General features: G+C 38.4%; 1 protein-coding gene across 8 annotated transcripts in view; it reads left to right on the top strand.

Annotated features, from left to right (window-relative positions):
• PIEZO2 (piezo type mechanosensitive ion channel component 2) overlaps positions 1-17514 on the top strand; it is a 311692-nt gene that overhangs the window by 248809 nt on the left and 45369 nt on the right. For all 8 annotated transcript variants that reach the window (XM_064443024.1, XM_064443019.1, XM_064443020.1 and 5 more), the window contains 6 exons: positions 6062-6305; positions 7516-7612; positions 9462-9621; positions 12078-12167; positions 14758-14879; positions 15662-15733. In XM_064443024.1, coding sequence (XP_064299094.1) covers positions 6062-6305; positions 7516-7612; positions 9462-9621; positions 12078-12167; positions 14758-14879; positions 15662-15733 — 785 coding nt within the window. The remainder of the gene's footprint in view (positions 1-6061; positions 6306-7515; positions 7613-9461; positions 9622-12077; positions 12168-14757; positions 14880-15661; positions 15734-17514) is intronic.

Below are 17514 nucleotides of genomic sequence, written 5' to 3'. Positions count from 1 at the left end.
GCACCACATCCATTCAAACACACTGCTTGGCATGTGCTGACAAAATAGGCCTGTGTATAGATGATTAACGATATGCAACCATTTAATTGGGAGTTTGCAACTTGTATTAAGCAGTCAGCAATGTTGCTGGTGGAGAGTACAAAAAAAAAGAAAACCAAAGAATCCCGTTAGTAGTGGTGAGCTGAACAAATAAACTGTGATCACTTTATACTTGTTCCAGCTAAATGCAGAAATCTGTGCAACTGTTTCCTGTGATAGTTTTATGTTGTGTGAATGAGAAGTAGAATGAAAAGAACAAGGCAGAGAAAGAAACAGAACAGGGACATTTTTGTTTGAAAAATCCATCAAATGAATAAAAAACCCATTAATTTCAGGAACAGAGGAAATTCCTGTTTATGATATCCTTTCTTGTAGATGCTCAGGCAGGTAAGATGTAATATTATTTTTTTGTCCGTAGTGTTACCTTTCTGAATCTGTAATGAGAACATACTTGTAGAATGGTATATATAGGTGTAAACAGACCTTCCTTTAGTAGGAACTGCATAATAGACCTTGTGTTCTTGATGGTATCTTTCCTTTCTTTGAGCCATTAAGTATCTGCTTTCACTACAATGCAGATTTCCCCAGGCTTTAGATGATGTTATATTGCACATATGCAATCTTAAATGCCCAATTTGCTTCAAAGAAGCACCAGAGAATGGCTGGACAGTCTCTTAAAGTGACTGAATATTTTATTAGGGATTATAAATCTTTAAAAAGAAGGACTCTCAGGCTCTGGAGAATCCACTGAAGATATACCTCAGAAGAAAATGTATGTATCAGGCCTCCATCCAAGACAATTTGGAACTGAAAGGACTTTGTCTAAAAACTTTGCCATAGAAGTTTCAGAATGGTCTAAGTATTTAGTAACATGGACAAGAACTTGGTTCAAAGCTTATCCAAGCAAGTGAAATGAAAAATGGCATTTCTCCAAAAGCCAGTCAGAAAGAGCCAAACAAATAAGTGAATACAACCTGGTTATGAATAAATTACAAAGCATAAAAAAATTAGTGCTTAGTATGCTTGTGTTTTCTGAGAAGCCCGATGTGTATTTACTGCCATGTAAAAGAAGTGGCAGTTGCAGAGTGAAGCACCCTTTCTGATGTGTCTTTTCCCTTGAGAAGGTGCCAGTTGGTCACTGTTCTAGTGGACATGGGTAAAAAGCATTTAATACAAACAGTGGCAAGAAAAGAACGTATTTCCAAAGGCTTAATTTTCTTCTCTCTGGAGAAATACTTGAGCTCAGCAATGGTAAATACAGTCTAAGGAAGAGATTTCCTGCAATTTTCTTGCCTTTCCACCCCCACATTTCTCAGGGGATATGTCCTTGACCCCAAGGGAGAGCACAACCAAAGGCCTTTGAAACAAACAAAAAGAAGAATAGAAGTAGGAGCTTTTAAAATGAAACATGATTTAAAGCAACTTCACTGAGGATAATCCTTTCCCACAGTCTCTAATGCTGGAAAATCCTTGTTTCAGTTCCCAAGCAGTTTTTAGACGTACTCCTAGACATTGACAAGGAAAAAAAATTGGGATTGTAATCTGCTTTTTTCTCTGAAGAGCAGAAACAATATTAACAACCAGCCATTGAACTGTCCCCTTTAATACCTGCATCCTGGGAACCATCATCAGGTGAGTCAGGTGGTGTCTCTCAAAGACAGTTGTAATGCCTTTCTTGGAGCTACACTTCTAACTCAGGGAAGTGAGAGAGGATCTGCAAATCATCATTAAACGCTTCCCATCATATCTGTTGTGTAAAACAGATAAACATTTTGTTGCTAATAAAATGACCCTCAACAAATAAGGCAGCTTTGGTTTTGGGAATTTTTAAAGCAGATAGAAGAAGGTCCCCACTGGTGTGAGAGTGAAAGAATATCAGTCCTGGGAGGGTCCTGTTGAAAATAGAAGGGACTAAGACCTATAGGATCCATTATACTAAATTTGAAGAAGTCCATTGAAACAAAGAAGCTAATTTTCAGAAGCTTCAATGTAACTATTGGCAAAGGGAAAATCAATGAAGCTGCCTTCTGAGGACTAAAATGAAGCTACAGGCAAAGGCTTTGGGGATGGAGGCTTAGTGAGAAATCAGCAATGTTGGGATTAGAAGGGGAAACGGACTGTGATGCAGGCTCACACAGGCTGCTAAGAATAGGAGGTAGGGAAGAGGGGAAGGAAAGAAGACATTTGTAGAGTAGAGGTAGCTTAAAGAATGCGTATATATAGGGATAATATACCTGGAGGAGAGGGTAGTCATCAGAAGAGAGCTGCGGGAAGAGCCCTGGGGTTATATGGAGGTGGCAAGCCACACTCAAAGCAACACAGGTGGCTGATAAGGGAAAGCAATGAAGCTACATAACAGCTGACGTAGAAGCACTGAGCTTTATCAGTCAGTGCAACAGCAAAATATTCTTTCACCAGTGTGTAAGCAGAAGCATGTTCTTTCTCTAAACTTCAAAGCACCAGCTGAAGACAGACACCTTTCCTCAAAGGGGTCATCGGCTGCAGCATCAGCACCTCTTGGTGCCTGCAGGCAGAGGTATGGACACTAGACTGGCCACAGCCAAATACATCATTAAGCATGCTGGGAACACAACTACTCCTAGGGCAATCTTTTTGCAACAGGCTGGATTGTATTACAGTTAAAAATTAATTCCTGTGGAAATAAAATATTGAAGCAATCATGATAAGACTAATAAAGCTTTGATAAAGAAAAGCAGACCATTTGATCATTTAATATGGAGAGCCATCTGAGGTTACAACGGCTTTGATGGATGCGTGAGATGAACCTCATACTTTATCTTCCTTGGTTTCGAGCAAAGTGATATAGTAAATTTTTCCAAAATGTTATCCAGAGTATCAGTGTGTTCTCCTAATGAGACAGTTGGCAAATCAGCATTTTAAATTTTTCATTAATCTTGCAGGGTTTTTTTTTGTATAATTTCTCATTCAGAGGTTATCATGCCACCAAAAGCCAAAGTTTGATGTTTTTGGTACACTGGTGAGGTGGCTAATCTTCCTCAGATGTGTAGCTGTCTTCTTGGCCTCCAGCTACACACTCCTGCCTTTGCATTCATCGCACCAGCAGTGAGTTGGTTCATAGGCTGAGTGGGCAGAAAAGTATCCCTTCCTTCTGTCCTCCCACCAAAATAAATAGGCTTTTTGCAAATTTGCTTCTTGAAACCAATTCAAAGAGCCAAAGCCAAAGAAGGGGCTGCAACACAGAGCTGAGGGGATGAAGAGGAGTGGGACTGTCCCCTTGGGAAGCAGCTGCTCAGATTTCCTAGGTGTATTGTCAAATACCACATCCTGAGGGTGGCCTCTCGTCTCTGTGACTGGATGTGGATTTAAAGACTACTTAGAAGATGAGGTTTGGAAGGTTTACATGGCATTAAACTAATGAACTGTGTGGTCTGCAGTGAAAGCATAAAATTATGGTATATGCTATCCAAGACTAAGCATTTTCTGCTGTCTGCGAAGAAGTTTTCAAATAGAGGGTAAGCATGCTTACTGACCTTCTGGGTTTGTGTAGGGTCTTTTTATCTGTTGGGCTGGCTTTGTGCTTCAGCCTCCCACTGTTGCATTAAAATCTCCAGAGCAAGGAACTGAAACTCCTCACTTCCTAACTTTTTTGGGTTTGAGGCAGAATTTAAAGTTTTGCATCTGACAACGTGTCGAGTGTTTGAGAGACAGCATGTTGAGGACTGCCCTCCTGCCCCCCCCCGCCCCTCCCCCCAAGACAGGTCTTTGTTCCTGCTCTTACAAGCACTTGGCCTACCTATATAATTATAAATAATTAATGACAATTAGGGGGATGTGTGACTCCACACTGTAACAGACAAAGAGTTTTGGCATATAGCAAATGGAAGAAGTGTGGTTTGGGGAATATTTTTATCTACCTGGGACCACGCAGGTGGATTTCTGTCCATTGGGTTCAGTGTGGCATTGTTCTTGGGCCAGCACCATGGTACCAGAGATGGTTGGTGATATTCATTGGTTAGGTGCATCCTGGATCACTTGTTCGAACACCGTTTTGCAAGATGTCCACTTCAAGGTGAATTCTTGGGAATCATTTTATGATTGGGCTTCCTTATAATTGCATATTTTAAAAAATCAGAAAGATTTCCACCTCGAAGAACTACATCATTTGTCACTTGACGGAGTTGTATTGCCTCCTGTCTTATGAGCTTTTCTTTGCATCCTGTTTTGTTGGGGTTTTTTTGTTTCAGAGATGCCCAATGCTATTATATTTAACATATATTTTGAAAATGAGAAAAGCAGTTGTATTGAATATTTTAGGTGACTGCCAAAATGTAGCAAATGGTTAACATTATAGTGAAAAAATAGCTAAATTATTCTCTTCCTTTTTACATCTCTAATTTCTGGAAGTTTTAATCTGAGAATGATATCTGCTGTTGGACTGTGACTCAGCCATATGCCATGTGTTTATGTTGGAAAGTTTGGATCCAGCCAGGTCCAGTTGTCTTTAACAGTCAGAGTCCATTTTTGTTGAAGTGTATTAAGACATTCTTATTTGTTTGATCAATTCAGTTCCATTTTGGGCTTTTCTCAAAAGATGCTGATGCATTTTGTTGGTAGCAGAGGACAAGGTTTTTTAAATACTGAAATTGTTAGGGCAGTATCAGGAAGGTGATTTCTTCCTAGCCATCCTACACATCAATAGTTATTATTAAAGGAACACCAAATATTATGGTCATTTTTTTCTGGAGAAACAGTGGGAGCACCACCTCCAGTGCATATTAAGTTAGGGAAGACCTGTTCAGCTGATGTCTTCCACTTCTTTATTTTGCCAGTGTGTGTAGGTCCTTTGATAATGTTTTATCACCCAAAACCCAGGAACATCTCTAAAGTCACAACATTTTTAGATTTTGCAGGCAGTAGTCCATAAATTTCTTAAATGCTTGTGGGAAATAAACATAGAGGGGCTTTCTCATTACCTTTCATTAAAGGCCTTTCTGGTTGGCTTCGGCAAGTGAAATGTATAATACAGGCCTATAAATGTAAGACTATAAATACATACTCCTAGAAAGTTCTGAGCCTGAGAACATCAAGCAGCAGGGACCTTTTTATGTGGCTTCATACAGTGCATTTAGTTCATTTACTCCTTACATGGTTTGGCTTAGGTATATGTGTACTCCTGTAGTGCTGTCTCTCTGCCTGGTTTCCTGACAAATGTAGTTTCGCAGTCTGGGTGAACAGACCCTGAAAACACAGTTACATCTGGAATCGAAACACTAAATGAAGGGAAACTAAGAATTAGTTGGTTTTGCAGTGTTTAGCTATATGCAGTATTCGGTATTGCCTTTGGCAGATACTCTTATTTGAAAGCTCACTGAGTCAATATTAAGTCAAGATTTTAAGGAATCTGAAAATACCAAATTGTTTCTCACTCTTTCCCACTGTGGGCCAGGCTGATTTCAGATAGCTCTGTTTTGTAGCTTCCTGGCAAACGTTTCAGTAAATTCTATCACATGTACATTCTGTAGAAACCTCTTACCCCTCAAAACTTTTACAGTTGATCTCCACTGGCGAAAGGTATTTTTAGCAGCTGTCTTTGAAAGCTAGGCTTTTAACCAGGCTGAATTCCCAAGAAGTCATCAATAAATACAGGATTGTTTGCAGTGGAATGCTGTAGCTGGCTTTTGAAGATAGATTTGCTACAGTATCGCTCAGCCTTCTTCAAAGATGATCTCAGGTAGCTCTTGAATGGCATATCACTCTATCATGATTCTTCCCTCTTTCATGATACAAAGCTTGATCCTGCGTGATGCAAAGTGTCCTGACAAGGTGTAGCAAGGTGCCTGCGCACATGAATGAGCCAGAATTGAGCACCTGAGCCAGGCAGGCCCACTGTCCTTGGTGTTAGTTTTAATCAGGTGCCCAAATGCTGAAGTGGGATGAGAACACTCAGCAGACCTTAAGTGTGTCAGCCAGTAGCACAGGTAGAGCAAAGGCAGCATTGTACTCAGAAAATGGTAACTTTTTCTCCTTCTTTTACTTCCAGGTCCTACTTAGACATGTATAAGGTGATCATATTTAGTTACCTCTTCTGGTTTGTGCTTACAATAATCTTCATAACGGGAACCACAAGGATCAGCATATTCTGCATGGGCTACTTGGTAGCCTGCTTTTATTTCCTTCTCTTTGGTGGAGATCTGTTGCTGAAGCCCATCAGGAGCATTCTGCGTTACTGGGACTGGCTGATCGCCTACAACGTCTTTGTGATCACAATGAAGAACATCCTCTCGGTAAGTAGCCGCTGCCTTTCCTCTGCCCCAAGCACTTTAGTAGCTTCATTAGAAGTGTGCACATATGTTGAGTGGTCATTAAAAATCCTTTTTAGGGACCACAGCCTTCAGCAAGCACAAAGGAGATTCCATTTTAATTCAGAAACTGCAAGTACATATCCAGGGAATGGCAATGCATATACATTGTAGGAAAATGTGTATATTCAGATGGGCTCTGTGAAAGCTCACAAGCTATTTTCAAAGGGCCAGGTTCTGGTTACTTTGCCTAGTAAAGTCTCTCCTTAGAAGTCTTGTGAAAATCTCAGTGGAGTGAGAAATGAGTAAGAAATGCAAGATTAGTCATACCATCAATAAATAGTGCACTTTTTAATTAAAGCTTTTATTTAAAACTAGAATTTTCAAGCCTAGTACTAGATGAAGTTGTCATGTGATGTAATGTATTTAGTGAAGTTGACTACAAAATTATAAACTGCATTCCCATTTCCTTTAGAACTAGTGTGAAATTTAGGTAAAAACAGATATAGTTGATAATTAAATGCCAAATTCTTCTGTAAAATATTAAAGATTTTTTACATTAATGAACTCTTTAGAGTGGATTCTTGCAGTGGCACTGATAGGTGATTGAGACAAGCCAGTAATTAAATATTTTTGAAAGATAAATTTAGATTTATTCCTGGCAATTGCTTTTTAGCTTTGAACATTTTTAGTGCTGGACTGAAAAGAGCAGACATTTTTCTTTTTACATTTATACAAGTCACTGTACTGAAATAAAATTGATTTATGGGTGGTTTGAATTTGCAAATGTTCTAAATGCTTACATATGTGCTTCATTTTATGCTGGGGAATTCAGTGGAGCTACTCGTGTGTTAAGCTTGTCCATGTATGTTTGCAAGATTAAGTCAGTGATTTATAAATGTTGCTTAGCTGTCTCATTGCATCATGTGCCAGATGTATCACTTTCTCTGCAAAAAAAACAAACAAAACCCACATATCTCCTATCTCACTAATAATCAAAAGAACAAATTCTTGCTATTTAAAAGTGATGTGTGTCACTAGTGAAGACACTTTCTCTTCTAATATCTGTTTTACTAATGAGATGTAATACAGCAGTGGCAGTCACAATATGCTCATGTGACGTAAAGAGGTGCAATACTTCCCTTATCTTTATTTCTGCTGTTTTGTTGTATGAAACTGTTCTTTTACTTTCCAGATAGGAGCGTGTGGCTACATTGAATCATTAATTAAGAATAGTTGCTGGTTGATTCAGGCGTTTAGTCTGGCTTGTACAGTTAAAGGCTACCGTATTCGTAAGTATAGCTTATTTTTCTTCAATTTTCTATAAATAATCACCTTCAAAATCTTCTATCATATTTAAGTAGTGCCTCCTCTTGACATATTACCTTGTGAAAATATCATACCTGCAAGCTCAGTTGATACAGCTTGGTGCTATATTGGCTAGCAAGAAAAAAAATATTGAAAATACTTCATAGAACCAAAGGAGATATATATACTGAGAGAATTATCAACACCCCCACAAACATACCCACAACCAGCGTTTGCTGTAAATGAGCAATTTGGTGATACCAGCGCTTAACACAATTTCCCTGTATATGCAGGTGGTGTGATACCTGAGGGTGTGGTTTCACGCTACAACTTGAGCTAAGGTGTCAGCTCACCATCACTGCAAGGAGAGGGCACCTTTTCCCAGCTGCAGACTCCCTCTCCTCCCTGCGTACCAGGCCTTACGTTCAGTTGCTCAAAGGGTAAACCAGTTCAGCTCACTGAAAGGGCAAGGGACTAAGCCAGAATAAAAGTTGAAATTTTTTGCAGGTGTAGTGAGTTTAGGCAATCTTTTTTCTATGATTATTCTCATGTTTTTGGTGATAACAGGGAGGGACTGGACAGTGTATGTGGATGGAGGTGAAAGAAGGGAGGAATGAAGTATGGATAGCAAGACACTTCACCTCTCAGTGAGCTATTCATTTGGCTCCACTTTGTCCTGATACTGTGCATTGATGGTTTGAAAACACCTGATTTATTTCAGTGCTATTTGCTGAATTTAAAGAACTGTTTCATCCAAGTGAGTCTGCAGCAAAATTCTGAATTCCTGCCTTCGTGTCTGATCCACATGGATAAGTGGAGAGTAGGGGAAAAGAAAGGAAATATGAAGACGCAGTAGTTCTTGTTTTACCCAAAACTTTTTAAGCAGCGACAGAAACTTAGGCACAGATTTCTGACTCCCCAGGGCATGGGCACAGCAGGCCTTGAAGCTCTTACAGCGTGACCTTCCAGACCTATTAGACTGGTTTGCTTGATTGTAAAGCCAGCTTCTAGCCAGAGTCTGTCCCTTGAGTCCTTCTGCTCCCTTCTATAGGACAGCATAGGCCATTTAGTTTATAGTCTAGCTCCACAACACCCAGTTTTAATTTTTTAATATCCCCAAGAGAACTGTCTTTTAGAGAACAAAGAAAGGAAGAAAGAAAGAAAGAAAGAAAGAAAGAAAGAAAGAAAGAAAGAAAGAAATAGGCCAAGCCAAAATGTAGAGGTAAGAGGAATGGGATTTCCTCTCTGCCTGTCTCCTCCTACCCTGAAGGAAGCAGTTTTGTGGTTTCAAATATTTTTTCCCTTATGCAATGGAAAGAAACATTGAACTGAGTTTTGGAGAGGTAAAATAAAAATATTAGGTGGTGGCAGTCAAAAAATTATTTTGACAAAAATAAAACACTTCTTTCTCATATTGACAGCGTTCTTCATAGAAAAATGAGACCAAAAGTCACTTTGAAATGAAAAAAAAAAATTGAAACATGCCATTTCAGAAAATAGAGAAATCAAATATTTCAGGCTAACAAAAAATGCTTTTTTTCCCAATCTTTGTTTTCAAGTACTTATCAGGATAGTGTGAATTTGTTTGCAAACGGTTCACTTTTGGTGAATTCTCAATTTTCATGGGATATCATACTGTTGGAAGCTTTCCAGTTTGCTATAAAAGAAAATATGGTGTTATTCAAATGGAAATGCATGTCCATTTTCTTAAGAAAAATCTAATTAAAGGACCGCAATTCAAATAATTCCAAAGGCTAAAATTATGTAACCAACTAAACATTATAAAACGATGCTTAATACAACAGTCCTTATGCTGATGGTGTCATTTTCCAGCAACCAACAATCTAGATTGTAAACTGCCCAGTGGAGAAGCAGGAATCATCTGGGACAGTATATGTTTTGCTTTTCTGCTGCTGCAAAGAAGAGTCTTCATGAGTTACTACTTCCTGCATGTGGTTGCAGATATAAAAGCTTCTCAGATCCTAGCATCAAGGTAATATAAAAACAGCTCAAGTCTCTCCTACCTATGGTACTTATTTGTTTCTGATAGGTAGTACCAAGAAAGTCCTGGTATTCAATATTGGTTTAAACAATCCATGCTAAATTCATAATTGCAAACCCAACTCTGACAAAGCACACATTAAGAAACAAATTAATGCAGAATCTGACAGAAATTAAGCCATATTTCCTACCAAACACCATCTGCTGCTCTCATAGCCTTTACTAAAAGCTGTGAAAGTTGATGTGTGTTGCAACATTCTCTCAACATCAATATGTGTAAAAGCAAATGCCGGAGTTTCTAACCTTGGAAAGAAAACATGCTGCTATCAGAGCCTGTTTGAGACAATGGGCCTTAGAAATCACAAGTCCAAAAGTATCACATGAGGCAAAATACAGGAAAGTTATGATATCTGGCTCGGGAAGACACTTGGGAAGTGTCACATCACTGAACACTGACTAGGTGTGGCGAGGAAGTATTACCCTATTTGGGCCTGTTACTTATGCTTTCCCACAACGATCCACTCCTAGCTATCACTAGCACAACCATTCTTCTGTTTTTTAATAAGAAGGCAGATCGGAAATGAAATTCTGGTTTTAATTTCAGTAAGATTTCTAAAATGATTACTTTTGTCAATATTTGTCAATTTGTCAATATTGGTTTAAATGAATCGTGGCATTTTTTCCCCGAAGAACATATGGACATTGATATCTGTCTGTGTTTGAGGGCAAAATTTGGCTTGCGTGTCCTGAAGGGCAGTATTTTTCATCTTCCTCTTCTCCCCCCTCCAGGGTTTACTTTACAAAGGGGACATGTTTAGCTGCCCATACTGAACAAAATTCACCACTGTAAACAGGGCTACCAAAAGGTTTATACCTCCATTCCATATTGACTCTCTCAGACTTTTGCTCTGGAGTGAATTTCACTGCTGATGTCCAAGATTGCTGGGTACTGCCTTTTTGTAGACTTTGTATGCTGTGTTCACAGTGAAAATAGCACAAAGCAAAATCATGAGTATCAAAATGCCTCCTAAATTGGAAAGTTTGCACCCAGAAGAAAAGAGCAGGCTTATGTAAATGGCACTGGGCTGGGTTGAAAGATACATGTTTGGTTCCTACTTCCAGCTTTGTGTCTTTTGGTAAGTTATTGAACCTACTGAGGCTTGAGTTCTCCAGCAGGAGAAGTTGAGACATACTGGCCTATATCAGGAGCTTTTTAAAGATAAATGTATTAGTGACCAGGAAGTACTCAGACATTACAGGAAGGAGGGTAATATAAATAAAGTGATATAATTAAATTTTTTAGCCAGCTGCTTGCCTTGCTAAAATCCAATCTTTGAATTTACGTGAGCAATGGACAAGGTCAGGTTTGAATTCAAACAGCATGGTCTAAGCCTGTCTTCTAGTTAAAGTTAATATTGTGACAGATAAATTCCTCACCTAAATAAGATTAAATTGTGATTCAAAAATAGCTATGAGAATCCAGCAACAGTTTTCAATAGTCCATAAGAATTTAGGAGTGATGAAGTTGCTAAGGAGAACATCTCTGTCTTTGTTGTACTTTACCATACTCTGGGACAATAATGATTGCCAGTCTTGATTGTATCCCTTTGAAAAGAATGTAGTTGAGTTTATCCTGCATATTACATGAAATAATTATTATTCTCACAGAAAACATGGTTGAAAGATTAATTAGAAATATACTTCTGAAACTGTAGCTGTTCTCACTGAATTCCTGACAAAAGAAAGGCTTTAAATCTGTGCTACTTCTTCAAGAGAGACTTTGAAGCTCTTCAAAAGAGCTTCCTGAGAGTCTTCAAGAGCTGAGGAGTGAATAATGAAGAATGGCCCAGACATGTGATCTGACATCCAAATCAATGAGTCAATCACATTTCTAATGAAATTGAGTTAGAAGCCATGTTCTTTTGGCACACCAGAAACTTGCTCAAGGATTTGTGTCATCAGATTGAAAGCACTGTAGTGTTCAGAGGGATGAACTAGGCTCATCGTGGTCCTGGATAAAGCTGGACTTTGTTCACAACTTCCAGGAGGCTGAGGCAGAGTGACAAGGTGATTATAATGCTGAAATGACTACAAAGCCCAAATCCTGGAGGTGTGCAAGAAGTCCTAACTTGTCCTTGAACCCACCCGTGTTCTGTGTTCTTGAGGACTGGAAACTGAATTCCTTGAACAGCTGCCAGAGGAACTTACAGGCTGAGTAGGGATCACAACATTTGGCCCGTGATCTTGAAATGATTGACTGTAAACAGATTAGTATTCTGGAGTAATTCCTAATTTCTTTCAGGCCTTGGATTAGTCTGTGTTATGCAGTTGCGGTCATGTACAGAAGGAACACAGAGTTCTCTGTGATTAGCTGGCATAAGGGAAAGTTAGAAACATTTGATGTTTCCTTTCCTTTTTTCCTTTCTTCTGCCCCCATTTCTGCTATAGGGGTGCTGAGCTTTTCCAGGCTACAATTGTCAAGGCTGTAAAGGCAAGAATTGAAGAGGAAAAAAAATCAATGGATCAACTGAAAAGACAGTATGTATTTTATGCATTTTTGTCTCTATATATGTACATACATATGCATGTATTTCGCTGATTGTTGGTATTTATCTAGCACCTTCTTTTATAGAAATGGTGATTAGGTTTTGAAGTATGATTTTGCAGTTACAAAAATTGCTTTCCAGGCATCAGAGATCTTAGGTATTCCAATATTATGTAGTTTTAGAGTAATATTTTCCAAAGAGACAACATATTGTAGTATCTAAACTTTCATTTAAGCATAGAATTAGATTTCTAGGACCAAAGGTTGTGAGGTTAACATAAGGAATTGGTGTGGAATGTACTGACTGTATCTGCTCCCCAGTAAGCCTGAAATTGTGATGGTAACAGGTGTTTCCCATAAATCAAGAGAGATGATGTGAACTCTTCTGCTTATTCTGAAGGTTCTTCTAAACCTTAGAAATCCAATGATGACAGGTTAAGAAGATGAGCTTTTTACTGTTCCCCACCTGAGTATCATAGCAACATGACTATATGTATAGTCTTCACTTCAAGAAAAGATCTGTGTCTGTGCTATATTTTTTCTCCGTTAGAGATCCAGCTCAATTGTAGTTTTGGGTTATCCAATTTTGTGCAGTATGAATGCATGCAATGCAGACGAAATATCTGTCTTTTTTCTCTTTCTTTCCTTCCACTAATTACCCTGCTGTTCTCTCAATTCGTCTCTCCCCATCTCTCAGAAGAGTAGGACAGACAAATGCAAATCCCCAATGAAACTTACGAAGAGGCTAAGCAGATTACTAATCAGAAGTGCCACATTAACCCTGTCTCACTTGAAGATGAAAGCCTAGATGGTTAAAAAATAGGAGACTGAGACACAGGAACGGGTTAAAATAACCCAGAAATTGGAACAGCAATGGGCCTAGTTCAGGAAGCTGTAGTTAAAAGCCACCTAAATAGCTTGAAATCACTATGCGGTAAGGAAGCTGAGAAACATCCTGGCCCTGCTGCAATGGTTGACAATATTCTCATTTGTCTTTATTATTATTAGGATTTTGTTCTGTATATCTGTATTCCCAGTAAAATTTGCTGAATGCCTGTTGCTTCTATTTCATTTGAGATTAGTCCTCTAGTGTTTGGGTGAAAAATATATATGTTTACCTTCACTGAAAATACTTGCATTCAGCTTAACTGGCCTGGAGATCCTTTCTCTTTATACAGCCACTAAGCCACTCCACTTCCTGTTGAGTGTGGCCAGCATGCTTCTTTTATAACTGCAAAAAGCTTTCAGAGCTCCTCCACCACCATACTTGATGTAACTGCTTCCTAACCAGATGTCAAAACCCACTCCTGACAGCTTCTTCCACACCTGCATAGCTGAAGAAGCATCAGAAGGCTGCAGGGACAACGTTCCCTACCCGCAGGCCTGGGGTTTCCCACCAGATGCTGTACTGGGCTGTTGCTTGCACTGCCCTGCGCTTGAATCAATCTCATCTGTATTGACAGGACATGCCTCTCCTGGACATCATTCTTTTCTGTTAATTTTGCCGAGTTTAAGATCAAAGAGATCATATTGCTTGCAATAATGCCAAAGTTAATCTATGTTTCTCTAAAATTACTAGTTTATGTATATTTATATATTATGTCTGACTTCAACAACAGAGGGTGCTTCTTTTATTTCATTCAATAATGTGCGTCAGTTCTTCATACAGTTTAGACTGGTTAGGATGAAGAGAACTGTCAGCACAGGCAGAAGTTTTGAACAGCCAAGTTGTTGTGACTGACAGCGTAAGTTCAGCAGCAGATGAATGATAGGGAAAGAAATCTAATCATCAACTGAATAATAGCAACTAGCTGAGATGAAAAAAGTTTTTCCCTCTCTGGTGGGTGGTTCTTCCCTAACAAATGGACAGATTAATAAAAGTATTTATGTGCATTTTGATCACTGAAGTTAGTGAATCATTTGCTTCTAATCCAGTTGTATTGAAAGAACTTATTCCTGTTGATTTCAATTTTTTTTCTACCATTTTTCAAACTGAAAAAGTCAAAGTCTTAAAAGACCAGATTGTGGCAACTTTACAGGTTTGCAAAAAGGAGAATTGAAGGCTTGCCTACATCTGGACAAAACTGAACCAGTTTGTCTTCTGTGTTTCCAGATACGTGGAACAAATGAGAGCTTAAGGGATGAAGATGTAGCACAAATAGTGCAGGAACAGCCACATCCCCAGTTCAGAGTGGCAAGTTGCAGGAAAACCATTGCATTAGGCCAAAGACCTTTTTTCTCAGAGTTTCATTTGCTGTGTTCTAGCTCCTGAAAGCAGTTCTTTAATCTTTAAATGATAATAAGACAGCTGAGGGAGAGTAGGGTAAAACAGTTGTGTGATAGCAGGCAACCCAGCTCTCACTGATCAGTGAGCGAACGTCTAGGCTTGAGCCTTCCAGCCAGCCCCTTCAAAGCCATTCTACTCCTTATATTTAAGGGCAGGATTAATGACCACATGGAATGGATATTTTGTTTAGAAATGTTTGAGTGTGTGTGTTTGTATGGATGTGTTTAACACATGTTTTTCAGGGTGGGTCAAAAAGAGTTAAGACGTGAATCTAATAAGATTCTTCCTTTTGCTAGAATGGATCGCATCAAAGCCAGGCAGCAAAAATACAAAAAGGGCAAAGAGAGGATGCTAAGCATGACCCAGGAGTCCTCAGAGGGGCCAGAAATTCGGAAGGTTTCTGAAGATGATGACGAAGGTACCATTAGCTATTGTTGTATGGTAATTGTGGCTGAGCGCTAAGGACGTAATAGACCTATCAGCATGTAACAAGGTGGTTAGCTGGGTATCAATTTGGAGCTTGATTCAGCCAAAAAAAAATATATATCTGGGATTTTGTAGTGCAAGAAGGTTTAGAGAAAATGGTTTGCTTTGAGATTACTTTTGGTTAACTTCAGGCTGTTTGCAAAGAGCTGAGTAGCAGCAGAGGTTTGTTTTGAACAAAGTCATTATCTATAAACCACAGTGTTACAAATAGGTAGCATCCACATTTTTCCAGCAATGTTTTCTGGATGCTGTGAAGTTTTTTCAGTCACTGAAATGTTTGTATAATTTTAAATCTTGTTTAAAACATGGGAACAGATAAAATTATACCTCTCTGGTGCCACATTTCTAGCACTGACTTGGGATCAGCACTTCCTGGATTTAAAATTTTTGGAGCCTGAAATGTACGGAGATTTGAGAGAAGGGAAAATATTTTCTTAAAAGTACAGTCGACTGTGACTGTATGTTTTAAAGCACAAAACTGAACTTTTTAGCTGTTTTAGAGTAGAATGCTGTCCTAACTGCTGCATAAACCAGAGTATTTCTGCTTAGTGGTCATGCTTCTGAATGATTTTAATATTGAATGTATTCAGTAGATCTGACATCTGATGTGCTCATGAAATTTTAGCTCTTTTGAGAGGAATTAAAATTATTAATCAGTGTAAGAAACATGTTTCTCATTTTGTAAAATTAATATTTGGACATATTTTATTTTAGGAGAAGCAGACAAAGAGAAAGCCAAGGGCAAAAAAAAGCTGTGGTGGCGGCCTTGGGTTGATCATGCTTCCAGTAGGTTTTCTCAATCATCTTACAAATATGTGGATTTAACCCTTATATCCTTGACCAGAATGAAGGCATCCCCATGACACCTGTTTGTTTTATGCCTGATTTTATGATTGTGACTTGATAGAAAGCTTAAGTTTTTTCAATAAATTATTTCTACTTCCAAAACTTCAAGGAGTGGATTTAACCACATTTTTAACTTCTGTGTGTTGGAAGCATAGCTAGCTCATGATACTTTGGGCATTCTAGAAAAATACCAAATCAGATAAACATGTGCCAAAAAGAAACTATTTTGGCCTCAAAATTCTCAACTCCCCCCTACTGCAAAGCACAATATATTTAAAAATGTGAAGGTGAAGGTTTGCCAACGCATTCTAACATTAGTCATAATTTCTTTTTCATATACACACATCATACATCTTTTTTAATGGTTCATCAGTCATTCTACTGTCAGCTGTAGAAATCCGAGTACTCCAGAAAGGCAGCAAGACTATTCCCAGGACTAGGCAATATAGAGCTCAGCTGAGTATCTCTGATGACACTTTAAAGTACTATTGATGCCAGTGGTTTTGTTATTTCCATTTTTTTGTGTTTATCTGAGAGTTAAAATACGTTCAGCCTTCTGCACCAGAAATTATTAGCCTGTATCACTCATATAATTGTTGCATTATGGTATTTTAATCTGTATGTAGCCCAGTCCAGGCATATGATAGAGTTCTTCTCTACATTACAGATTGGGTAAAACAAGAAAACTGAGTAGACTGCAATCTCAAATCAGATATCCTCCTATTGGATCTCCATTGAAGGAAATCAGACATGAGCTATTTAATAACCTCTGAAGATTTAAAAAATATTCAAGTGTATAGCACTGATCAAAGTTAAATGTGAATATATATATAGTGCCTGGTCATTTAGTTTAAAAGAGTTACTCCAAGTAATACTTTTACACATCTACATACAGTGTCACTCTACCTATGCATATTTATTTATAACTCCAGCATATGTATTTGCAAACGGTGTTTAACAGAATGTCATATGCTTAGTTCTATCAAGTCACAAGTAAACTGTGCCTCTTTTTTTATTTTTCTAAAGGGCACACTGCCACTTTAGAGAGACCTATCCCTTTTCAAAAGCCTTATGAAAATAAACTTCTTTCCCTGTAGTTTCATTAAGAACAACAGTGACAGAACAGATCAAAACTATAATTGCCAAATTGGAGAATTTCAAGCTACAGTGATTTTGAAGGAATGGGATATGGTCTCCTGTTTATTCACCACTGGTTTTGTAATATGAAGAACTGCTCAAAGAGAGACATTGACTTTGGCTTTTACTTATTTCACCCTCATTATTTAATGTTCTTAGGTGGCAACTTGCATTTTGATATTTAAACAGTGAACATTCTTGAAATTATTTATTGCAATAATGCAAAACCTTGTGGGAAACATCACAGACTCTGATCCAGCAAACAGTGGTTGCCTGCCATGTGGCTTCCATCCACACTCACTGAACCATGGCACTACAGTAGGTGTTCACAGGCATACAAACTGAAAATAGACTGATATTCCCCGTCTATTCTTTTTCAAACACTGTGCTGTAAATCTGCAGCATTCTGCTGCATGTGGCTGTTTCCCTCCATACATGGGCTTGTGGCTGTGGCCATATATATGAATATATTGAGGTCGCTGAAGCTCAAAGTTTTATGCCAATTCTGATACTTAATTTAGATTTTTTACTGTTATTTTTATACCACTTGTTATGATTTTATTCTACAGAAAGATACCTAATTT

This window comes from Phalacrocorax carbo, chromosome 2 (genome assembly GCF_963921805.1).
Source record: "Phalacrocorax carbo chromosome 2, bPhaCar2.1, whole genome shotgun sequence".
In the NCBI taxonomy this organism is placed as follows: domain Eukaryota; kingdom Metazoa; phylum Chordata; class Aves; order Suliformes; family Phalacrocoracidae; genus Phalacrocorax; species Phalacrocorax carbo.
The sequence above is the reverse complement of the archived record's forward strand: the minus strand, read 5'-3'. Positions and strand labels throughout refer to the sequence as shown.